Source organism: Pseudochaenichthys georgianus, chromosome 14, assembly GCF_902827115.2.
Source record: "Pseudochaenichthys georgianus chromosome 14, fPseGeo1.2, whole genome shotgun sequence".
NCBI lineage: Eukaryota > Metazoa > Chordata > Actinopteri > Perciformes > Channichthyidae > Pseudochaenichthys > Pseudochaenichthys georgianus.
In genome coordinates, this window is record NC_047516.1 from 19,290,167 (window position 1) to 19,316,287 (window position 26,121).

The 26,121-nt window shown below is 40.9% G+C and overlaps 2 protein-coding genes and 4 non-coding genes across 12 annotated transcripts in view; 4 read left to right on the forward strand and 2 right to left on the reverse strand.

Annotated features, from left to right (window-relative positions):
- The window catches only part of dixdc1b (DIX domain containing 1b), a 32,668-nt gene extending 14,033 nt beyond the window's left edge, over positions 1–18,635 (reverse strand). For all 7 annotated transcript variants that reach the window (XM_034098948.2, XM_034098953.2, XM_034098949.2 and 4 more), the window contains exons 1-3: positions 18,547–18,635; positions 16,368–16,514; positions 16,160–16,280 (exon numbers count right to left, since the gene is read on the reverse strand). In XM_034098948.2, the coding sequence (XP_033954839.1) occupies positions 16,160–16,249 (90 nt within the window). In that variant the 5' untranslated portion in view covers positions 16,250–16,280; positions 16,368–16,514; positions 18,547–18,635. The remainder of the gene's footprint in view (positions 1–16,159; positions 16,281–16,367; positions 16,515–18,546) is intronic.
- Positions 16,966–17,038, forward strand: trnar-acg (transfer RNA arginine (anticodon ACG)). The gene has a single exon. It is a non-coding gene; the product is annotated as a tRNA-Arg (tRNA).
- Positions 17,301–17,372, forward strand: trnac-gca (transfer RNA cysteine (anticodon GCA)). The gene has a single exon. It is a non-coding gene; the product is annotated as a tRNA-Cys (tRNA).
- Positions 18,636–21,815: 3,180 nt separating the features above from the next.
- Positions 21,816–26,121, reverse strand: part of cfap54 (cilia and flagella associated protein 54) — a 78,546-nt gene continuing 74,240 nt past the window's right edge. Inside the window, exons 55-57 of the mRNA XM_034098946.1 lie at positions 23,089–23,235; positions 22,881–23,001; positions 21,816–22,203 (exon numbers count right to left, since the gene is read on the reverse strand). Of these exons, the coding sequence (XP_033954837.1) occupies positions 22,016–22,203; positions 22,881–23,001; positions 23,089–23,235 (456 nt within the window). The 3' untranslated portion in view covers positions 21,816–22,015. The remainder of the gene's footprint in view (positions 22,204–22,880; positions 23,002–23,088; positions 23,236–26,121) is intronic.
- Positions 23,687–23,759, forward strand: trnar-acg (transfer RNA arginine (anticodon ACG)). The gene has a single exon. It is a non-coding gene; the product is annotated as a tRNA-Arg (tRNA).
- Positions 24,034–24,105, forward strand: trnac-gca (transfer RNA cysteine (anticodon GCA)). The gene has a single exon. It is a non-coding gene; the product is annotated as a tRNA-Cys (tRNA).

Genomic DNA, 26,121 nt, shown 5'->3' on the forward strand with positions numbered 1-26,121 from the left:
TAGATCCTGACCAAATCCTTTTTTATTGTTGATCAAATGTTTTTCAAAAATGTATTCATACACATTTAGAAAAATACAATGTACAATCACAACCAGTACAACACACATTACAAAAAATACAGAAAAAACAAACAATAACAACAATCAGACAAAACTATGGAAAAAGGCTTTTGTCACCTGAGCCAGAGCCGCGGCCTCAACATCAGGCCATTGTCACCGTGCCGGAGCTGGTGAAGGGGCATGGGGGTCGGGGGCTTGAGGCAATTCTTGCCTCAATGCGACTGAGCAGAGACCAGCAAGCTGCCATCCAGACAGCCACCGGAGGACAGCGGACAAATCCTATGGCAGTTACACAGGCGGGGCAGGTTGACAGCCAGCAAGTTTGGTGCTGTGCTGCGGTCGGGACTTTCATCCACTCCATGCGCGTCCCTCATGAAGAGGGTGCTCGGGGGGTACAACTTGGACGGAGTCATGGCTGTCAACTGGGGGGTTGTAAACGAGGCCGAAGGGGTGAAGGCTTTTGTGCAGGCCTATCAGGAGACAGTGTTCGAGTCTGGTCTCTTTGTGAGTGAGTCGGTGTTTTGGGAGCATCCCCCGATGGACTTGTGCAGCCATCTTCCCTGCTGGAGGTGAAGTGTCCACCATCATTATATAGGATATATATATATATATATTTGTATACATATCTGTAAATTGTATAATTTTATTTGATTTAAAAGTCTTTTTGATCTCTCTGTCTATAAACACAAACTGAGTAAGATTGACAATAAAGTTGACTTCGAAAAATATATATATTCTTTATGAAAATAGTTGACTGTTGGAGAAATGAATCCAAATGAAACGTTGGACTGAACTACAACTACGCCTTTAAATCTCTACGGACTGTTTTTCAGTGGGATGGCAAGTTCCTATCTTTAAACATTTATTAGTTTTTTCTCAGAACAGATTTGATTTTCTGAAGTTAATTTAACTTAACCATGTAAGGTCATTATTAAAAAGGTACAATCAATTTGTTTAGGGTTGAATAAAATAATGATAAACATTTCATTTGGATAATTTACTGACAGAATAAGAAACTCAATGATGCTCTACTCACCTGTTCCTTTTTATAAAGTGAAACAGTTGAAACGATAGATTTTAGTAAACTTAAAAACAACCTTCTCCAAAAGCTATCAAGGAATATACCGAATACTTGTTTTAGAACTTTATTACATATTTTTATATAAATAGTTTGAGTGATCCATAATTGACAGAAGCTTGTGTTTACACTGACCTGTTACTCATATATTAATGTTTTTGTAACTTCTTTAAACCACTACCTCACTCATTTCTTTCATTCATCACGGTTCAGTAAACTAAGTGACACATTAACCAGTTTAATAATTATAATAACGTAGGATTGCAACTCTTTGAAACTGTAGGTGGCTCTTAAAAGAGCCGGTGTGCTGGTCTCGGGTCAGTCTAAGCCCTCTCTCCGCGGATGCAGCGGGCCAGCTGGATGTCCTTGGGCATGATGGCCACCCTCTTTGCTTGGTTCATCTTACTGGGGGGGCAGCTACATGGATGTCGGTGCAGTCCACAATCATTGTGCAGTTGAAGGCAGAATGAATGTATTATTGACTCCGAATGAAGCACAACTTCATGTCATACAATACATTGACTTTATTTGTAATTGTGTACAAAAATAAAGCATTGATTAGCAAGCAGGACCTGCAGGAACAGAGCATGGTGATGGATGGAGCTGAGAAGAGAGAAGAATAAAGAAAACAGATCAACTTTATTATCGGATATTAAAAATTCAATTTCAAAACAAGTTGCCGCTCCTACAGTTTTCTAGTGTGTAAAGATGATTTCACTTGACCTATGCACAATATCACACTCAATACATGTGTGTCTCTGGGGGGTGCATTGTGCCTTTGATGTATATAAATAATATACCATAACCAAATACTATTACGTACAGTGGAAATCAGGTTGCCAGAGCAGGTCAGTCCAGTGTGCATGTTCCTCAGGGTCTCAGCAGTTACAGGTGAGGGAAAGGAAATAAAAGAGAAAAAGGTCAGTAACAACACTTTAAAGTAACAACACTTTGAATAATTATCTCTTTTAATAATGTTCTATCAGTAATCACTCAACTACTGTCTTTCCAACAAACAGATTGACTCACTATCATCACAATGAAACACATCCAGAAGAATGGACCACAGATGGAAATTAGCTATTAGCTATAATCTGGCATATTGCATCTCTTCTCTTTGCTGAGATTAATGTTTTTGTATGCATGGTCCTTCTATAAATAAATAAATGTCATGCAAAGCTGCCTGCCTGCCTTCCTTCCTTCGACTCTCCCTGAACTGCCTGATCTTTTAATGTTCAATGTTAACCATTTGAGCAGATAGCATTAAGTAGAAAAGATCGCAGATGCTAATGTGCCGTTAGCCTACCTCCCGCCCCCTTAGCACCTGGTGGAGGGGGCGATAGGCTCCTCTTCAAATGTTTCACAACATACTTACCATCATGACTACTCTTACTGTTTAACATTTGGGGTTACTTCATGTTAAGGCTAATACAAATGACAAGGCTAAGTAATGTGATGCTAACTAATGTGCTCGCTACTAGCTATGTAGCTAACTTGACTATGTTCCATGCAAAACATGTGTATTACCTGATATGTCTGATCCAACGACTCCTGGTCCTTTCATCAGACGGGAAGCGATAGAACGAGCTATGATCTATAAGTATGATCACTTATGTGATTACAACCTGGTACAAAGCACACAGGCATCTTGTAAAAGTGAATTTATTTTTAGCAATCTCTTATTTATTGGAGGGAATAAATCAGTTATGAGATCTTCTTCTTCTTCTTCTTCGCTTTAATTACGAGTCGCAACCACTTGGAGCATTATCGCCTGTGACATCACTTACGCGAGCCAGAATGGGATTTGGGATTTGTAGTCTTTGTAGTCGCGTATTTTTCATAGTCTTATATTTCAACAGTTTTACGACAAAATGTGACTTTTTTGACATGGAACTTATTGTTTAAGATTGACAAACATCATATGTGTAGTTCGTGGCACAATTCAAACGGGATCAAAAGATACGTTTTCTCTCTCCATTGAATTCAATGTAAATGTTTCGCTTCCGGGGTCCCATGGGCCGGAAGTAGATGGGCGTGACTTCGCCTCTCTATAGAGAAAGAGTTACGACAGCGGAGGTCCAAAATGCTTGATCGTCACGTGGTCCAGAGAGACTCAGAAAGTTCCCAGAAGTTCGTGGCGGGCCATTTGAATCACGATTTGAATGCATTAATACCAGGATAGAAATGTAATTTTTGGTAATTAGTGGTCAATAAAGGTTAGTGGTCAATAAAGGTTTTGATTTGTAATATGTATACAACATATCGATATGTGTATGTAGTTACATCAATGTTTTTAGTTTTTTTTATTAAAATTTGCTAATATTTGAGGATTAAGATAAAATAAGAAGTACTTTATTGATACCAATTGGGGAAATGTTTCTATCTATATGGTGCTGGAATTACCTACTGAACCTTTAAAGCCTTTACATTTTGCAGCTTGTAGACTATAGAGCTCATGTTAAATATTTCATTATTTTTGTAAACTGCTGAGAAAATAAAGCTATAATCATAAGTTGATTTATATGTTTGTATTAATATTCAGAACTTCCAAAACTTTTAAAGTCAAATATGTGCAGTGGAGTGAAAAGTACAATATGTGTAGGAGCCATTTCCTTAGATTATAGTATTTTATCTTTTTAGAGTACATAACCTGAGATTCTGTGGTGTATATTATTTATTATTTAATTTGAGTGCGTTACTCTGCAGGTCGAGATGCTGCAGCCAGCGGCGTAGCTGTGGGTGGGCCTGGGCCCACCCACATGCACGTCTGGCCCACCCACAGCCAATCAGCGCTTCATAGCGCAGAACCGGGAAGCCCAGAAGGAAGTGCCACAAACTGCAGTTCATCTAGTGGCCGACAGGGGATGGATGCAAAAAGGAGCAATTCCCATAGACCCCCATGTTAAAATGCCCAACTTTACAGCAGAAATAAACATGTTTCTAGCCTGGATCCAATCAAACTTATTCTGGATATAGTTAGATTCCACCTTCATGACAATGGAATAGGGAGTGCATTTTTTTACCGTGAGTTTTTATAGTAAGTAAAGTAACTTTTGCCGTCAGTGAATGAAAGTATTATTTCTTCTTGAGGTCTGCAGTTTAGCGTGTACACATTTGCTGAATATGAAAACACTCAGTGTGTGCCCACTGTGCGACTGTCAAGGATAAACAACCTGTGCCCCCGATATATGTTGTATGTATTATTGCTACACAAACATTACATTGCAGTTTAAGTGTCGCCAACTCCGTTTAAGAGATCTATCCCCCGTCTGTGTGCGAGGGAGCGGGGCAGTTTACACACACGCAGCTGCTACATGCAGCAACACACACACACGGAGGAGATGGCGGAGAGAACGCGCTCCGAGGTGTGGTTAAACTATAGCCGTGTCGATGTGGACAATACTCGTTACCAAAAGTGGAATAAGAGTTTAGCATTTAAGGGCGGTAACACGAGCAATGTGTCTAACATTTAGCAAAAGTGCTCCACATCCAGACGGAGGAATGCACCGGGTTGGACTGTCTTTCTAGTAGCTCTGTAGCCCCATCCACGAGTAACGTTTCCACGTCAGGTGTTATGTATGCTAGCAGCAACACACCGAGTTAACTACATTATACAAACATGGGTTATGATTAGAGGTAACTGAGTTATTTAGTTTGTTAAAGTTTCAGCTATTCTGTTTGCAGTTCTGTCATCACATTATTTAATACGATTTGTTAAAACATTGTTGTTTCTTTTGATGTGAAATATTATGTATTTAATTTAAATAAAAAGCAATGTTAGTTTTGTTCGCAATTTGTTAAGTTAGTTTACCTTATTTTTTTCTCCAAAATAACCGATAAAAGTAATGTTAAAGGACCGGATCGATAAGACATAGACATAGACATACTTTATTGTCATTTCAACAAGACACAGAGTGTACTATTACAACGAAATTTCGTTGTACTGGCTGCAGGAACAGGACAATATAAAAACTTGCTAAAATTGTACATATAAATAAATAATAGTGACATGGTGCTGATAAAATTAAAGATAAAGTGTGCATTTAAAATATAAAGACTTACTATACATATAAATAAAATAGACATACTATAACAAATATGTGCTCTTTACATAATAATGTAATCTTTATGTTACTGGTCTACTTGCTGTTCAGCAGTCTGATGGCTTGGGGGAAAAAGCCATTGCAGAATCTGGCTGTTTTGCTCTTAATGCTGCGGAACCTCTTGCCGGAGTGCAGCAGGGAGAACAGAGCGGTGAGGATGAGTGGGGTCTTTAAAAATGTTCTGGGCTTTTGTCAGGCAGCGTTTCTGAGTCTCTGATGGAGGGAGAGAAACTCCGATGATCTTCTCTGCTGTCCTGACCACTCTCTGCAGAGACTTCCAGTCTTTGGCGTTGCAGTCTCTCGACCAGATGGAGATTCCGCTGGTCAGCACGCTCTCTATGGTTCCTCTGTAGAACGTGGCGAGGATGGGAGGGGGGAGCTGTGCAGGAAGTGTAGGCGCTGCTGTGCCTTCTTAAATAGTGATGTAGTGTGAGTGGACCAGGTCAGACTGCTTGTGATATGCAGCACCAGGAACTTGGTGCTGGCTGTAGTCTTCACTGCTGTGCCGTTGATGTGGAGTGGTGGGTGACAGTGCTTTTTGTTCCTGAAGTCGACAATGATCTCTTTTGTTTTATGGACATTCAGGATCAGTCAGATGTTTCACCTCCTCCCTGTAGGCCTGTTCCTTGTTGTCCCTGATGAGTCCCAACACTGTTGTATCGTCCGCATACTTTATGATGTGGTTGGTACTGAACCTGGAGCATAAGCATAAGCGCTATCGATAAAAGTAGTAGTACCGTTAAAGCCTTAACGATACCCATCCCTATGTGGATGTCAGTTTTACACACATTCTGAGGCCGCCGTGCCTATGTTTTTTGTTTTCACTGCTAATTTATGCTTATGTTCTATTAGTGCATTAAAAAATAATTAATGAAGTTTCAGCTCAGACCCCACGTTTAATATGTCTCCCCCTGGCCCACCTAAATTTCTCCAGGCCCACCCACACAATAATTCCTGGCTACGCCACTGGCTGCAGCATAAAAGGAGAGGTGCTGCAGCCTACTGGTGTGGCTGACTGAAGCAAACAGTTTTTAGACCTTGCTGGTTGGGAGCGTCACAGCTTGGTTCTATATTGTGCCTAGTCCCCAAGCCTGTTTTTCAGGTTTCAGGCTCGAAAATGACATTCCCAGAACAAATGACCATATCTTCCCTTCTAAAAGGGTTAAATTACACTGAACAAAAATATAAACGCAACACTTTTGTTTTTGCTCCCATTTTTCATGAGATGAACTCAAAGATCTAAAACATTTTCTATATAGAGAACCGCAGTGACGCGTCGTGGTCGTAAAACCTGGAAGTAAGTTAGCATTTTTAGCACTTCCGGTTCCTTCGTCAAAAAGCAATGCATTTTCTCCATAGGGTTTTGGAAAATAGCTCGAAATAAGGTCTGTGGTTGACACAAATTTAAGAGATAAATCACGTTTTGTTCTACGACATTAAATACATCAACAGTGACCCCACTGGTGATTTTTGAAGAGTTTACGTGTCTGAAAAACGATGGTTGTTACCGAGTGGCTGAATAGGACTACAGAAATTGTCGAGGCCGTTGTACGTCATTACGCCTAACACGTAAACACTCCCGCTAAATTTGTTTCCCCCTGTGTTCTGCTTAAAAGCAAGTACCTGCCTATATTTAGTATCTATATATCTATATCTGACCATTAGAATCTGTATTTTTGAAATTGTCGTTTTTAACACCGTAGTTTTACAAATTATAGAATAATTAATTACCAGTGTTTTCCAATTGTACTCGGTAGTTCGTTTCGTTAGCTAACGTTAGCTAAAGCTAGGGCTACTAGTTAGCTACGCAATGGTTTGTTGCTTTGCTCCGGGTTGCAGCCACAGGTCTTTGCATGAAACGTGCTCGTTCTATCGTTTCCCAGCCAATGTTTTCAAAATGAAAGTCTGGATTCGTGACATGAGGTAAGCTGACGTTACATTTTTGTCCATGTCACGGTGAAATGTAAATGATGGGTAGTGACTGTATCGCCGTTTTAGAGATGGCGCTGCTGAAAAGACCGCAACATAAGTAAAGATAATTAATACATCCTATTAAAAACCTGTGTGGCTTATATGATAAGTATAATTAGTACAAGCAGCATAACGTTTCACCATGTAACTAAAGATTGTAGTCAGGGAAATCAGTTTGACATATTGAACTAATAACAAATCACTTCTGGCTGGCAGAGAACTCTGCTCCATAGCGTAAAATCACATGTACATTTATATTCAATTTAATATTCCATCCCTCAAATACTTTTGTATATATAATAACTTATATTTTGTTTTTCTTGTTGTGCTGCTGCAACACAAACATTTCCCAAATTGGGATCAATACAGTAATATCTTATCTTAATTAATTAAGAAATATAACTATTATAATTAGTGTAGCAGCCGACACCTATTTTCAATATGGATTAATCTACCATTTATTTCTTTAGTTCAATTTTCATCTATAAAATTGTCAAAATAGTGAAAATGTTCACGAGACAAAGTGCAAGGTTATATCTTTAGATGTTTTGTTTTAGCCTATGTACTGTATGTCTTAATGCTCTTATATGTGACGGTGTGACTTCCATGAAACTAATAATTTATATCTTCCCAACAAACGAGCTGACAGAAAGCCTAACACTCGAACAACCACAACATTGCAAAGGCGAGTAAATGTAAATTAAAAACGATTCACAATATTTTAATTTCTTCTTCTTTCTTGCAGTGAGGTGAAGCTGACCTTGCACTTGGTGCCAGTAAGGATGTTCCTCACGCAGGCTGAATGTTTCTCCCTCCTTACTGACACAGAAGCCCTTGATTTGCAATGCTTCACTAATTGTCATTTCCCTGGCTCCGTAGGGACACTTTACCTCCAGCACAGCGGAAGACCCTACCAGACCATCTGGAGATGCCCCCAACACTCCTGATTGGGAGAGTCACAAACCTGACTCATGGACCTGCATCTGGGTTGCAGTGGTGAATGCCCTGACACCCTCACATTCATTCATAGTCCCCCACTGTACAGACAAAACACCATCAAGGGCCTGTTGTTGCCCTAGCACCCTGGCAATAAGGGAAGCAGTTACACGCTTTGACCTCAGGACAGCTCCAAAGTTGCTGGCAGTCAACCTTCCTTTCCTGAACAAATGCCAGTTTGGGTTGGTTCGCTGACCAGTGGTAACCACCTGAATTGCCCTCTGTTGCTCCTCAGACAATGCCATGCTTGCCACAATTGCCTCAGGTCCCTGATGCCCAACAGATTTGAGAATTTCAGGAATAGTAAGTGTTTCCAAGCTGTAGTGTTCCTCTTCTGGCTCGGGGGAGAGAAGCCATGAAATTCCTGAGAACCTGCCCCCGAGTCTGCCCCTCAGCCAGTCACGATCTTCGGAGGTGGGCTCTCTTGTCAGCGGGTTGAATGACTTATTGGTTGGAGGAAATAGCTCCTCCACTGAATGCGTACGTTTAGCTGCCTTTGGCTTCTTCCACTGATGGGGTGTCAGTGCAGCTGAAACTGTGGATGGCAAAGATGGCTAATGCAGCCGCATGACTGCATTTCCATTCTCCACATGGGCATTCACATTCTGTGGAGAGAAGTCCCTCTTCTCCTGTAGATACCTGTGATGGTGGGATTGTTTTATTATTTAAAAACATATTTACATTTGTAATGCCTTCCCAATTATCCCTTTAATTGTTTATAGCCTATGTATGTTTCTTTCATGGATATTTCTGTGTTTTCTGGTGTGTAATATTTGTAATCTTGGGGCCTCTTCTCTTTAACGTCTACATGCTACCACTGGCTCAGATAATGAAGAACAACAAAATAAGTTACCATAGCTATGCAGATGACACACATTTACGTAACCATTTCACCAGGAGACGATGCTCCAATTCAAACACTGAGTAAGTGCATTGAACAAATCAATGACTGGATGTGTCAGAACTTTCTCCAATTAAACAAAGATAAAACTGAGGTAATGGTTTTTGGAGCCAAGGCAGAACGTTTAAAAGTTAGCGCTGAGCTTCAGTCTGCAATGTTCCAAACAACAGATAAAGCCAGAAATCTAGGTGTAGTCATGGACTCTGACCTGAGTTTCAACAGTCACATTAAAACAGTTACTAAATCAGCCTACTATCACCTAAAGAACATATCTAGGATTAAAAGACTAATGTCACAGCAGGATTTGGAAAAACTTGTCCATGCCTTTATCTTCAGTAGACTCGACTACTGTAATGGTGTCTTCACAGGTCTCACTAAAAAATCTATTAGAAAGCTGCAGCTGATTCAGAACGCCGCTGCTCGAGTCCTCACTAACACTAAGTAAGTGGATCACATCACTCCTGTTCTGAAGTCTTTACACTGGCTTCCTGTGTGTCAAAGAATAGATTTCAAAATATTGCTGCTGGTTTATAAAGCACTGAATGGTTTAGGCCCAAAATACATTTCTGATCTTCTGCTAAATTATGAACCATCCAGATCTCTCAGGTCTTCAGGGACTGGTCAGCTTTCTGTCCCCAGAGTCAGAACTAAACATGGTAAAGCAGCGTTCAGTTATTATGCTCCAAATATCTGGAACAAACTCCCAGAAACCTGCAGGTCCGCTGCAACTCTTACTACTTTTAAATCCAGGCTGAAGACTTTTCTTTTTGCCACTGCTTTTAATTGAACTATTCATATCTTAGACTGCACTGTAACTTTTATCCATGTATTTTTTCTTTTAATGTTTATTTTATTAGCTTTTCTTTTTAATGACTAATTTTAAATGCCATTTTGTTAATGTCTTTCAAAACCAGCTGTTGACTTGTGGATGCAAGCAGCTAATCACAGACTCAACCAGAGAGAAAGTAGTAGGCCTACATCATCAGCTACCATGTCTGACAGAGAGGAAGACAGTGAGGAGAACAGTCAGGAGGGTAGTGATGACAGCTTGTAGGATTACTGGTCGTGCTAATGTTGTCTTGTGTTCACCTCTGCATGTGTGTTCTGTGTTCACCTCTGTGTGTTCAGTGCTGTGTGTCTGGCAAATAAAGTCAAGACCCCCTCAAAAGTTACGGTTTATTTCATTTTAAGGATGAGCAACAAGCAACATCTCCAGGTGCTCCTTTGAGAACCAGGGCAAAAAAAGTTATGTGCACCCCTGTCTATATACACAAAATAACTATTTCTCTCAAATATTGTTCACAAATCTGAAGGAAAAAAAATCCCACCTCACAGGTGTGGCATATCAAGATGCTGATTAGACAGCATGATTATTGCACAGGTGTGCCTTGGCTGGCCACAATCAAAGGCCACTCTGAAACGTGCATTTGTGCTTTATTGGGGGGGGGTCCGAAAACCAGTCAGTATCTGGTGTTAGGGTAATGTTGTGAATCGAGTGGCCCAATGTGGTGGTGGGGTTATGGTATGGGCAGGCGTATGTTATGGACGATGAACACAAGCCACTCGATTCACAACATTACCCTACCCCTCACACCAGATACTGACTGGTTTTCGGACCCCCCCAGACCCCGTCCCATATTACAGGATAAAGGAAATACAGTTTAAACTGCCGTATGCAGAGAAGACGCCGACGTGTCGCACTTATCATTCATATCAGATCATCGATCATATAATATCATAATATCATATATTTCCTTATCTGAGTCAGCTTCTCCAGACGTATCTGGCCGTGCAACACTTACCCCCTAATCCCACCAGGAGCGTCTGCGCTGCGGCTGCGGCGTTTTTAGCGATCTCTAGTCAATGGGTGCTATTCCACCAGACCCGCTGCGCCGCGGCTCGAAGCGTCCCAGAAGCTCCTCGCCGCAAGGAATTTCTAAAATATAGGATGAATCCTATTTTTGACGCGGCGCAGCGCTAGCAGGAAGTGATGAAAATCACCTTGTTGTCTGCTTTGCTGGTTGAGGGGGTGCACCGGGTGCACCCAAAACCGGCTCCTTCTCCTCCCCCCTACCACCGTCTTTCAAGTAGGAGAATACATGCCAGCGTTCTCCTCCGGTTTACAGGCACTGTAAATTATATATATATAGAATAATTATGATGATGAATGCATATTTTTTTACCACTAAAATACAGCAACACATCTTTGATTCATGTCGTTTATAACTGGAATATTACAATTATTATTAACTGTGTCTGTAGTCTACAACACAACAACATAGGAAATAACAACAATAAACACGATTTAAACAAACATAAACCATTTAACTACGTAGCCTACTACATGTAGAAGTACAAATGTCCAGGAAATATTCCAAAATCAACAACAACTGTGAGGCTGCACACACGACGCTCCGCTTCCGCAACGCTGGTGGGTTATGACGCAGGAGGAGGTCGCAGCGGCGCAGCGCTGCGCAGACGCTTCTGGTTTTCATCATGGAAGTGGAAAAACACTATTTTATATGATGTAACCAATGCTTACTACAAGGACAACATCAGAAAGGACAAGGCCTGGTTTTTAGTCGCTGCAGTTTGTGGAGTGGAAGGTAACAACTACATATTAATGTTTTAAAGTTAATTAATACTTGTAGGTACAGTACAGAGCCATTCAATAAACACAATTTAAACATACACAACAATAAAACATTTAACTACGTAGCCTACTTACTTTCTTGTAGAAGTAAAAATGTCCAGGATGCCCGAATCAATAACATTACATTACATTGCATTTAGCTGACGCTTTTATCCAAAGCGACTTACAATAAGTACATTCGACCAGGAAGACACAACCTTGAAGAAAACAGAAACATATAAGTACATCAGGTTTCATAGAGCCAAACATTTCAAGTGCTTCTCAACTGGCTATAGATAAGCCAGTCCTTTATTAGTATATAAGTGCTCTGTTAGCAGTTCTTTGTTAGTAATTCTATTGCTCGAAGTGGAGTCGAAAGAGATGAGTTTTCAGTCTGCGCCGGAAGATGTGCAGGCTTTCTGCTGTCCTGATGTCAATGGGGAGCTCATTCCACAATTTTTGAGTCAGGATAGCAAACCCACGTGTTTTTGCTGATGGGAACTTGGGTCCCCCTCGCAGCGAGGGTGCAGCGAGTCGTTTGGCTGATGCAGAGCGTAGTGCACGCGCTGGGGTGTACAGTTTAACCATGTCCTGGATGTAGGAAGGGCCAGATCCATTCGCAGCATGGTATGCAAGTACCAGTGTCTTGAAGTGGATTCTAGCAGTTACTGGAAGCCAGTGAAGTGATCGGAGGAGCGGAGTGGTGTGGGAACATTTAGGAAGGTTGAAGACCAAACGAGCCGCTGCATTCTGGATGAGCTGCAGAGGTCGGATGGCACATGCAGGTAGACCAGCCAGGAGGGAGTTGCAGTAGTATAGGCGTGAGGTGACGAGAGCCTGGACCAGAACCTGCGTGGCTTTCTGGGTCAGCTGGGGACGTATCCTCCTGTACAGAGGCGGCGCTAGGGGGTGGCTACTTGGGCTCAAGCCCCGGATGTTTTCTGAAAAGCCCCGGATATTTCACTTAAAAAAAAAAAAAAAACTTATTTTAAAAACGTCTCGGGAGTAATGTGCAGTACCGGAGTCCACCAGAGAGGCAGCCACTGTGGGACATTAGCCTGCGTACTGCGTAGCCTGCCCTGAAGAAGAAGTGATCCTTCCTAGTGCCTGACGAGTTTTAAGCTAATAGCCTATACAGTTATGGATTTAGAAAGTTATTTTCATCGAAGCAGGTGCCACAAGCTGCAGCAGCAGCAGCAGTATCAGCAGCTGACAACAATGTCATCACCAGCAGTGAAGAAATGGATGATGTTTCAGGTTTGTTAATCAAATGGTGATATCTGCCCTCTGGCTGATTGAGTAAGAAGTGAATGTTATAGCTAGTAAACATGGAGTAACCACACTAAGTATACCCTTATATGTTAGTATGTATACAGAACATGACTACAAATTATCCTAAGATGTAACGTTAACCCTTCATACCTCAGTCTACTTTTAAGACACTAAAATAACGTATTTAACTTGAGGAAGTCCATGATGTTTACAATTTTCATCATTGATTAAGTTGCTAATTTTTCTCGTGATTAAACGTTTGGCCTAACCATCTCAGGAAAGTGTGTCAAATGCCTGTGACATTTTCCCTGATCTTTAAAAACTGGAAAACAGTCTTAACCAAAAGAACATTAGAGAATCTGAAACTAATGAATCTTTGCATTATCTGGTCAAAGGACTTAATCGGTTATCAGAAATCTTTCCAAATAAAATTCTGTTAATAGACTATTCTATAAACTAACTAATTGTTTCAGCTCTACTCTTTTGTCAGAAGGTCAGCCCCGCAGTCAATTCTTGTTACATTACTCTGTTTTGCACTTTATGCAGGTCGTATTCTGGATCTTAATGCCATGCAAATACCAGACCCAGAGGCCCAGTCATCACAATCCACTTCCAGGCAGAGATCACACCACTTGTCGAGATGAAAGTCAATAGGCCTATGTAATAATATCTGTGAAAAACGGACTAATTAATAATTTTGGCAAAAATAAATAAACGTTTTTAAACAAACTATTTGTCATATAAACTAATATTTCAATGTTAAAGGTGGGGTAGGTAAGTTTGAGAAACCGGCTCGAGATCGCTAGAATTTGAAAATACACAACCGGAGAAAATCTGCCACTTCATTATAGAGCCCCTCCTCCAACACACACGAACGCGCACATGACTTAATAACCGATTAAGTCCTTTGACCAGATAATGCAAAGATTCATTAGTTTCAGATTCTCTAATGTTCTTTTGGTTAAGACTGTTTTCCAGTTTTTAAAGATCAGGGAAAATGTCACAGGCATTTGACACACTTTCCTGAGATGGTTAGGCCAAACGTTTAATCACGAGAAAAATTAGCAACTTAATCAATGATGAAAATTGTAAACATCATGGACTTCCTCAAGTTAAAGAGCCTGTGACAGCATCCCAACAACTGTTGTGCAATGAAATATTGGGCTACTAGTCATCTCGAACCGTCAGTTTAAAAAAGAAAAAGCGATACCGTTCCGTTAAATATCAATAATTTCGAACATCGCGGGAAAATTCCTTCGACTCATTTTGAAGTTTTGGGGGAAGCCGGAAGTGACGTCAATGCGGGAACGCTTCACTGTGCGGCGAGAGAGCCAAACACGGACAAAGTGTGTTGTCATGCGTAGAAATGGTGAATTACTGAGATTAGGCACGTTAATAACGTTTTAATGAAGTTGACTACAGTATATTCATATTTGTCAGTGCTTTCATTTCAATTCGGCGACATAAACATAAATGATCGTGGTGAAGATGATGATTACATTAGGATTAAAAATCGGTAGTGAGAGCTACTGAATTCCCTCCCGTAGGATGTGATATAAAAACAAATCGATTATTTTTGTAGTTGTAAACTCAAGTGGATGAAACTACATTTATTAGTGCTTTCATGTCAATGCGGCGAACATATGATACATTAAATGATCGTGAGGATGATGATTAAAAATCGTTTGTTTGTGCCGGTCTGCATTTCCTGATGAGAAAACAAACCGATGCTTTTTGTAGTTGTAGTACACCAACATGGATTAAACGTGTGGTTTTTTTACCACAATGTTGGGGAAATTAATGGATAAAATGCACGGGTTATTATTATTATTATTATTATTCCCACTCCGATCGGGACACTAGGTCCACCGTTTCCCCGCAGCGAGGCTCCCCCCGTTGACAGTTTACGTGGGCTGGGTGCAGTGGCGGACTGGTCATCGGGACGAATCCCGATGGGCCGGTACCGAAGTGGGCCGGTCGGATAAGTCACTAGCAGATCCCCCATAGGCGGCGCGTGAGGCTCAGGATTGGGAAGGCTAAATAACTTTTTTTACCTGACGCTGCCCGCCTCCGGCGTCTATAGAAAAGAGATCAACTCAGTGTGCGGAGTTTAAATCTCTCAAGTCATATTACAGGATAAAGGAAATACAGTTTAAACTGCCGTATGCAGCGAAGACGTACAACTGGCTTCGTAGTACAGGGCATAGGTGGCTAGCAGCGCTGAGGTCAAAGACACAGACATTATACATTATATTTGTATTTTACCAGGATGCAGTGACACAAATATTTACATATATACTATCTACAGCACCCGCCGCCCCTGACATCCCCCACTCCCCCCGTTGACAATTTACTAGCGGTACCGAAGTGGGCCGGTCGAGAGTCCCGGGATGATTTTTAGTCCCATTCCACCACTGGCTACATGACGGTATGATCGCCCATATTGACGCACCTCATTGCTAAACTTCTAACAGATATCATACAACATAAACCGATCCTTCAGCCTCATATGAGCTCTCAGATACGTTCAAAATTAAACTGTCATCGCTGTCTGAGCTTGCTGCTGTGTGCACCATCGTGCGTTTACATGCAGAAGCTGGGATCCTGAACCGTGCAGCTGGAGCGCTGTGCCCGCAATTACGTCACACATCATTTGGCGGGACTTGAAGAATCCCCGAGAAGATCCAGAAAATTGTCAACATTGAAGGGCAGATTAATGGTTATCAAAGTACAAATATCCAAAATCAGTTCAGTAACGGTTTTCAAGGGGACAATATTTACTCAAATTGATGGGTTTGGATGATGGGGGAAACTCGTGTCACAGGCTCTTTAAGTTTTAAAGAAGTTTTGAGACTGACAATTGTGTTGTGGCTCTATGGAGGGCAGATTCATTAGGACATTTGTATCCAGACTAAATTATCACCATCACATCTTGTACAGATACTCAAGGTACACCAGAGGATCCTGATGACTTTGGGGTTAAGTTGTCTTTTGTGGTATATATGCTGATTAGCGACCATTAACATGCTACACATTGGTGGTGTACAAGGTAAACAGCTTGCTAATGCAGCATTAGAGAGAACAAGTGGTGACTGTTTTGTCTTGAGTCCACAAAGGTGTAAAACAGTGTCATGTCCTTTATTTACCAATTTGCAATGTGGTTTGATCCAGCATGTAGAGGTAAGGGAGGTAGATGTTGCTTGGTCCAGGAGGAGGGAAGCACATTTTTCCATCATCCAACTCCACTCTCTGACCAAAAACACTTAGCTGAAGAAAATGGAGAAAAAGTGATTTTAAGCTTTTTGAATTCTGACTAGTAGAAGTATATAAATGCATGTTTGTGTATTTGTTTACCTGCTTTTTAAGTAGTTTCTGTGTCAGTTTGAGAAGTGTGATGCTCTGTACTCCTCTTAGGTCGCTGAGCAGCAGAGTGGCCCGAGCCAGAGTCAGGCTGGATCCTGGAGGCATCGATGTGTGTCCGGACAGCAGGGCCACTGCTTCCTACTCACATGCATTCAGAGAAACAACACAGGAGTACTTTAAATACTTAATATCAATACATTTGTGACACTTCATAGACACAGCAGCAGGCGACAGAAAAAGACAGCAACTTCAGAAGAAATTCTAAATATATACTAATCAATTAAAAATGCTTTCCTTTAAGTTTTATAATGGACGGCTTACTGAGCAGTGCTTGATAGAATCCTAAGTGTCAGTTGTCGCACATCACATAAAACAGGAGGCATTTGATATTCAGAGTTCCAAGAATGCTATCAAAATAACAAAATACTTAAACATGTGGTCGTGATCGTATAGTGGGTAGTACTCCAGGTTGTGGCTGCAGCAACCCCCGTTTGGAATGTGGGTCACGGCAGGGGTAAGCTGGCCCTTTGTTGTGGCTTTAACTCCCTTTGTCTCTATTAATATTTTGAAATTGATGTTGTGGCTCACAGGGCTAGTGGCGCAACGGATAACGCGTCTGACTACGGATCAGAAGATTCTAGGTTCAAATCCTGGCTAGCTCGTATGTTTTGGCAAGGAAATACGTCTCTCCAACATCGTCATGATTAGTCACCAACTGCATTAATAACTGTAGACTCTATAATGTCAAGCATTCACAGCTTTCTTGGAGTCTTGTAGGAATTGTTAGTGTTACTTGCTGCTCTTCGGTAGTTCAAAAACAAAGTTGGGCCCTGAAGGACAAAGTAAGCATTTGTTGTCACAATATTCAAAATCCCAACTCTGTTATAAGATCAATGAATGTGCAACTGAAAACTATTTAATACAGGGGGTATAGCTCAGTGGTAGAGCATTTGACTGCAGATCAAGAGGTCCCTAGTTCAAATCTGGGTGCCCCCTACATAGTTTTTACCCGTGTGTAATGTTATATGTATACAAGCAATGATGTGCAAATCAATTACAAAGCACTCAATGAACAGAGGGGCTGTTATAATAATAATAACTGATATTTCTATAGCGCCTTTCAAGGGACCCAAGGTCGCTTTACAGGAATAGGGCAAGCACAAACAAAACAAAACAAAGGTCAGACAGACAAAACAACAGATCGATTTAAGGGCCGAAAGCCTTGATAAACAGATGGGACTTGAGGACCTTTTTGAAGGCGTCCAGTGTGGGGATGTTGCGAATCTCCGCAGGGAGAGCGTTCCAGAGGGTGGGGGCTGCCACACTGAAGGCTCTGTCCCCGAAGGTTCTCAGTTTGGTGCGGGGGGTGGTGAGCAGGCCAGAGTCTGAAGACCGCAGGTTCCGGGGTGGGGCATGTGGGTGGAGGATGTCCGATAGGTACTGGGGGGCAAGGGCATGGAGGGACTTGTAGGTCAGGAGGAGGACTTTATAAGTTATGCGGAACTTGACCGGCAACCAGTGGAGGTGGATGGGGTTATCATATAGTTAACCGTACTGTCTGTGTTGCCGCAACAACACTATTTCGATGCCAGCTTTAATGTTGTTGCTTTACCGTCACTTATTTTTGCAATTTGTCAGAGTAACTTATGATATCACATAAGAAAACAATGTAGATTAAATGAGAGGAAATATAATATTCAGTCTTCCACCAATCTATCACAACACAAAACTCAGAAAAACATCTTGCCATACCGTTGACACAGAAGGCACAGGGAAATCACAGGGCTAGTGGCGCAACCTTAACGTGTCTCACTACGGATCAGAATATTCTAGATTCAAATCCTGGCTAGCTCGGATGTTTTAGCAAGGAAATCACTTCAACAATACGTCTCTCCAACATCGTCTTGATTAGTCACCAACTGCATTAATAACTCTAGACTCTATAATGTCCTATATCCTTTTGCCATTACTACACAGGAGGGTTGGAGAGCGATCCAGACGCAGACACAAAGAAATGAATTTCCGGGCCTTTGGTGCAGTTTATTACATTACATGTTACTTGTTAGACGCTTTTATCCAAAGCGACTTACATACTCAATACTGTGGACATCCCCAAAGGAGCAATTTTTATAGCAAGTTTATAATGATGTTTTATTTAGCGTTTACATACCAAGGTTTAATTACAGTCAATAGTTGTGGTGAGCATCTGCCGGGCTGGTGAAATCGGTATGCTCTCTTCCTCCTGTGTCCCGTCCTTTCCTGTCACCTATGACCCCTTTTATACACCCGGTGCAGCTAAACCCCGCCACCAAGTGTTTAAAATAGTATTGCACTATACATATAAATTAAATAAACTGACATGCCATCAACACCCATAAAATGGCTCCTACATATGTTGTCACACAATATCAAAGTTCCAACTCTGCTATAAGAATGAAGCGCTTGTGGCCGTTTCAGTATAGTGGGTAAATCTGGGTGCCCCCTACATAGTTTGAACCTGTGTTTAATGTTATATGTATACAAGCAATGATGTGCTGATCAATTACAAAGTACTCAATGAACAGAGGGGCCGTTATCATATAGTTAACCGTACTGTCTGTGTTGCCGCAACAACTCTATTTCGCTGCCAGCTTTAATGTTGTTGCTTTAAATCACTCTATCTTCACTTCTTTTTTTAATGTGTGAGTAGATAACAATGTAGATGAAATGAGCGGAAATATGATATGCAGTCTTCCACCAATCTATCACAACACAGAACTCAGAAAAGCATGTGGCCATACTGTTGACGCAGATACCAAAGGGAAATCACAGGGCTAGTGGCGCAACGGATAACGCGTCTGACTACGGATCAGAAGATTCTACGTTACAATATATAATAAGTACCCTGTATCAAGATTCATGCAAAACAAGTGATATTTGACCTTTTTAGACAGATTTAGCAACAAAAAAAAACTCTTCTGGGGCCATTTGGGTGGATTTTCCATATCTCTGGCCCCCCTTGTTCGATTTTGACATGCGACATCTCTTTCTGACCATGAGAGCCAATATAATCCAAGGGAAATCGTCCCGCACACACTCATGTTAAAAAAAATGGTGGCCTCTCTGCTCATGCTAGCTTGCAGGACAGGGGAGAAATATCGCTGCTCTGATATCAAGCAACGGAAAAGCTGTTTTATTGCTTATGGATTATCAGAACATTTCAAAGGGGACGCAGTCACATTGGATTAACCTATGGATTAACTACACCATCGTTTTTTATCGTTTTAATGTCATTGAAGATCAGTTTAGACCAGACAAAGATGAAGGTAAACCATGTTAGCGTTGTGGGCTACCTAGTGCCACTTGTTTTGATGTACGTTTTTGTTGATAACGTCACAAGATTATATCTTTCAGTGTTGAGGTGGGCATCGTTAGATTCTGTGTCTCCTTGCGATCATAAACGATGTGTTGGATGTGCACCTAGGATAAGTAATAAGGGAGCTAGGAGTGATTATCGGTGCAGTAATAGGTTAGCATTTTTCGCTCAGGGGTCATTTAGATGCTTCTTATGAGACTTGTGTTTTGTTTTGGTAAAAATGGTTTGTATCGTCAATTATCTGAGATTATTCCCTGGTATTAATCTGGTATAACACATTAATAGGTTCTTAATAATGCTGTCAAAATTATCGCGTTAAACGGCGGTAATTAAATTGCATTACAAATATTTAAAGCATTTAATGCATGTGCAGAATGGCCCGCCCCATACATCCCACCAGTGGCAGCGCCAGGGTATGGCTGGGGTAGGCTACACCCATACCAAGAAATGGCTTAGCCCCACCCTGAAAAATGATGTTAAAGTAAGCAAAATAAAGTCTGCCAACTCGCGCGGAGTAAATTGCACAGACAGCAGTTAGTAAGATTGATTTCAGCAGCCACTTGTCTAGAAATACCGAAGACCAGAAACGGTTTTAAAAACTTTTGTCACGTAGTGATCGTCTTCTCAATAGAACATCTTTGATAATGTCTTCTGGCCAATCAGAATCACGATAACGGCGTGGTGTTGTTGAAGGAAGTCCCGACGGAGAATACTTTTGTTGTAGTACAGGGGTGCACATAACTGGTACACAGGTTATGTGCGTAATCTGAAATGCGTACCGTCACTTGTGTCACAAAGCGCATTTGCGTACCGACGTACTTGTGAAGCTTTTCCAGAAGGCGGTTAGATCACTGGACGGCAGAGTCGGTCTCCGTGTGCACAGACAGGGCTGCTGTTCACGTCGGTCTGTACAACGGAATTGTGCCAAAACTACGCCAACCGGCTGCGGAGGGAGACTCCCCCCCTTCACTGGAGAACTGCGCTAAAACAGCTGATCACAAAGTTCACACTCTGTGGTCACGAAGTACTCCACCAGACCCCCTGTCGACTTTCCTGAAGTACTCCTCGTTGATAGAAATTAACACATAATGAATTAAGACCCCACGGTTTGATGATTGATAGGTCCTCTCTTTCATTTTGACACACAGCATTTTTTTATAATAAACATAGATACTGTGTTAAATGGATATATCCGCCTTCTTTCATTTATCTTTCCATTCCCACAACAATATACATAAAGAAATGGCATATTTTGGACATAGTTCGAATGGTGATTAATCATGATTAATTAATTTTTAAGCTTTGATTAATCTGATTAAAATTTGTAATCGTTTGACAGCCCTAGTTCTTAAATATTAAGATCCCCTGAGACACAGTGTCGTGAAAAAAAAAACTAAAGTATCAGCCGTCGGGGACCTTCGGGCTTAACAGGTTAACATTGAAATATCAGTTTATAAGACAAATAGTTTGTTTAAAAACGTTTATTTATTTTTGCCTTTTTTGGAATAAACTATCTTACTTTTCAATCGCATCTGGACATTTTTTTTTTTCTCTCAAACTACAAGCGTCTATTCGTCGGTCAGCCCCACGAGTGAATCAAATGATGTGTAAATCATACCATGCTATCCTTAGCTATCTCATAATCTGTCATTAACGACGAATCCACTATAATCCATAATCATTCATTCTAAAAAAGTGTAGCCCTAAAATCAAAATAAACCCGAAATTGAATTCCCAGATCTTTATAGATGGCAGCTCTTACCCAGCTAAAACCCAATACAGTTGTTTTTTTTCACCTTTTTGTTCCTTCTTTCAAGATCTATGTTCATTTTGTCTTATGGGTTGTTCTCTTTCACAGTTTAAAGTACATTTGTTGTTGTTGTGGAAAATTGTTTTTGACCCAGAGGTAAAAATATTAAAGAGGCAATGGTTTACAGACATAATGTTAAAAGGACACATTACACTTGCCTTCAAAATGGTTTATTCCCAACTCTAACAGCTCTTCTATCTATCTAATTGCATGTACTGCCAATTTACTAGTGAACATACCATAAGATTGGAGACCTAAATATAAATACACAGGATCAACATCATATTTTTTTATTCCAGACAATGACAAATTACTGTAGGTAAAATCATCCATAACAGAATAAACATTCCTTACATTTACATTGTTCAGCATTTTTAAGTGTAACCAGAGATTCCAGTTCAATTTATTATTTGCTTTTAATTACCGAGCGTACAGCCCTATATCCACGACATTATGGCTGTTAATATACTCTGGCTATCTGGCTGAGCATGGTGGGCTCGTAGGATTGGATGTGTTCAGGCTGTTTAGAGACGGGGATGTAACTGATGCAGGAGAGTCTCTCTCTATCCGGCTGGAGTGGTGTGATCTCTGCCTGGAAGTGGATTGTGATGACTGGGCCTCTGGGTCTGGTATTTGCATGGCATTAAGATCCAGAATACGACCTGCATAAAGTGCAAAACAGAGTAATGTAACAAGAATTGACTGCGGGGCTGACCTTCTGACAAAAGAGTAGAGCTGAAACAATTAGTTAGTTTATAGAATAATCTATTAACAGAATATTATTTGGAAATATTTCTGATAACCGATTAAGTCCTTTGACCAGATAATGCAAAGATTCATTAGTTTCAGATTCTCTAATGTTCTTTTGGTTAAGACTGTTTTCCAGTTTTTAAAGATCAGGGAAAATGTCACAGGCATTTGACACACTTTCCTGAGATGGTTAGGCCAAATGTCTAATCACGAGAAAAATTAGCAAATTAATCAATGATGAAAATTGTAAACATCATGGACTTCCTCAAGTTAAGTTTCAAAGAAGTTTTGAGACTGTGACAATTGTGTTGTGGCTCTATGGAGGGCAGATTCATTAGGACATTTGTATCCAGACTAAATTATCACCATCACATCTTGTACAGATACTCAAGGTACACCAGAGGATCCTGATGACTTTGGGGTTAAGTTGTCTTTTGTGGTATATATGCTGATTAGCGACCATTAACATGCTAAACATTGGTGGTGTACAAGGTAAACAGCTTGCTAATGCAGCATTAGAGAGAACAAGTGGTGACTGTTTTGTCTTGAGTCCACAAAGGTGTAAAACAGTGTCATGTCCTTTATTTACCAATTTGCAATGTGGTCTGATCCAGCATGTAGAGGTAAGGGAGGTAGATGTTGCTTGGTCCAGGAGGAGGGAAGCACATTTTTCCATCATCCAACTCCACTCTCTGACCAAAAACACTTAGCTGAAGAAAATGGAGAAAAAGTGATTTTAAGCTTTTTGAATTCTGACTAGTAGAAGTATATAAATGCATGTTTGTGTATTTGTTTACCTGCTTTTTAAGTAGTTTCTGTGTCAGTTTGAGAAGTGTGATGCTCTGTACTCCTCTTAGGTCGCTGAGCAGCAGAGTGGCCCGAGCCAGAGTCAGGCTGGATCCTGGAGGCATCGATGTGTGTCCGGACAGCAGGGCCACTGCTTCCTACTCACATGCATTCAGAGAAACAACACAGGAGTACTTTAAATACTTAATATCAATACATTTGTGACACTTCATAGACACAGCAGCAGGCGACAGAAAAAGACAGCAACTTCAGAAGAAATTCTAAATATATACTAATCAATTAAAAATGCTTTCTTTTAAGTTTTATAATGGACGGCTTACTGAGCAGTGCTTGATAGAATCCTAAGTGTCAGTTGTCGCACATCACATAAAACAGGAGGCATTTGATATTCAGAGTTCCAAGAATGCTATCAAAATAACAAAGTACTTAAACATGTGGTCGTGATCGTATAGTGGGTAGTACTCCAGGTTGTGGCTGCAGCAACCCCCGTTTGGAATGTGGGTCACGGCAGGGGTAAGCTGGCCCTTTGTTGTGGCTTTAACTCCCTTTGTCTCTATTAATATTTTGAAATGGATGTTGTGGCTCACAGGGCTAGTGGCGCAACGGATAACGCGTCTGACTACGGATCAGAAGATTCTAGGTTCAAATCCTGGCTAGCTCGTATGTTTTGGCAAGGAAATCACTTAAACAATACGTCTCTCCAACATCATGATGATTAGTCACCAACTGCATTAATAAATCTAGAGTCTATAATGTCAAGCATTCACAGCTTTCTTGGAGTCTTATAGGAATTGTTAGTGTTACTTGCTGATCTTCTGTAGTTCAAAAACAAAGTTGGGCCCTGAAGGACAAAGTAAGCATTTGTTGTCACAATATTCAAAATCCCAACTCTGTTATAAGATTAATGAATGTGCAACTGAAAACTATTTAATACAGGGGGTATAGCTCAGTGGTAGAGCATTTGACTGCAGATCAAGAGGTCCCTAGTTCAAATCTGGGTGCCCCCTACATAGTTTTTACCCGTGTGTAATGTTATATGTATACAAGCAATAATGTGCAAATCAATTACAAAGCACTCAATGAACAGAGGGGCTGTTATCATATAGTTAACCGTACTGTCTGTGTTGCCGCAACAACCCTATTTCGATGCCAGCTTTAATGTTGTTGCTTTACCTTCACTTATTTTTGCAATTTGTCAGAGTAACTTATGATCACATAAGAAAACAATGTAGATTAAATGAGAGGAAATATAATATTCAGTCTTCCACCAATCTATCACAACACAAAACTCAGAAAAACATCTTGCCATACCGTTGACACAGAAGGCACAGGGAAATCACAGGGTTAGTGGCGCAACCTTAAGGTGTCTCACTACGGATCAGAAGATTCTAGGTTCAAATCCTAGCTAGCTCGGATGTTTTAGCAAGGAAATCACAATACGTCTCTCCAACATCGTCATGATTAGTCACCAACTGCATTAATAACTCTAGACTCTATAATGTCCTATATCCCTTTGCCATTACTACACAGGAGGGTTGGAGAGTGATCCAGACGCAGACACAAAGAAATGAATTTCCGGTCCTTTGGTGCAGTTTATTACATTACATGTTACTTGTTAGACGCTTTTATCCAAAGCGACTTACATACTCAATACTGTGGACATCCCCACAGGAGCAATTTTTATTGCAAGTTTATAATGATGTTTTATTTAGCGTTTATATTAGGGCTGTCAAACGATTACAATTTGTAATCAGATTAATCACAGCTTAAAAATTAATTAATCATGATTAATCACCATTCGAACTATATCCAAAATATGCCATTTATTTATGTACATTGTTGGGAATGGAAAGATAAATGAAAGAAGGCGGATATATCCATTTAACATACAATATCTATGTTTATTATAACATTTTTCTGCGTGTCAAAATGAAAGACAACCCACACACCTATCAATCATCAAACCGTGGGGTCTTAATTCATTACGTGTTGATTTCTATCAACGGGGGAGTACTTCAGGAAAGTCGACAGGGGGGGGGCGGCGGCGGCTAGTGGAGTACTTCGTGACCACAGAGTGTGAACGTTGTGATCAGCTGTTTTAGCGCAGTTCTCCAGTGATGGGGGGAGTCTCCCTCCGCAGCCGGTCGGCGTAGTTTTGGCACAATTCCGTTGTACAGACCGACGTTAACAGCAGCCCTCTCTGTGCAAACGGAGACCGACTCTGTCGTCCGGTGATCTAACCGCCTTCTGGAAAAGCTTCACAAGTACGTCGGTATGCAAATGCACTTTGTGACACAAGTGACGTTACGCATTTCAGATTACGCACATAACCTGCGTACCAGTTATGTGCACCCCTGTACTACAGCAAAAGTATTCTCCGTCGGGACTTCCTGCAACAACACCACGCCGTTATCTTGATTCTGATTGGCCAGAAGACATTATCAAAGATGTTCTATTGAGAAGACGATCACTATGTGACAAAACATTTCAAAACCGTGGCTACTGAAATCAATCTTACTAACTGCTGTCTGTGCAATTTACTCCGCGCGTGTTGGCAGACTTTATTTTGCTTACTTTAACATAATTTTTCATGGTGGGGCTAAGCCATTTCTTGGTATGGGTGTAGCCTACCCCAGCCATACCCTGGTGCTGCCACTGTTGGCACGTATGGGGCGGGCCATTCTGCCCATGCGTTAAATGCATTAAATATTTTAACGCAATTAATTCAAAAAATTAATTACCGCCGTTAACGCGATAATTTTGACAGCACTAGTTTATATACCAAGGTTTAATTACAGTCAATAGTTGTGGTGAGCATCTGCCGGGCTGGTGAAATCGGTATGCTCTCTTCCTCCTGTGTCTCGTCCTTTCCTGTCACCTATGACCCCTTTTATACACCCGGTACAGCTAAACCCCGCCACCAAGTGTTTAAAATAGTATTGCACTATACATATAAATTAAATAAACTGACATGCCATCAACACCCATAAAATGGCTCCTACATATGTTGTCACACACTATCA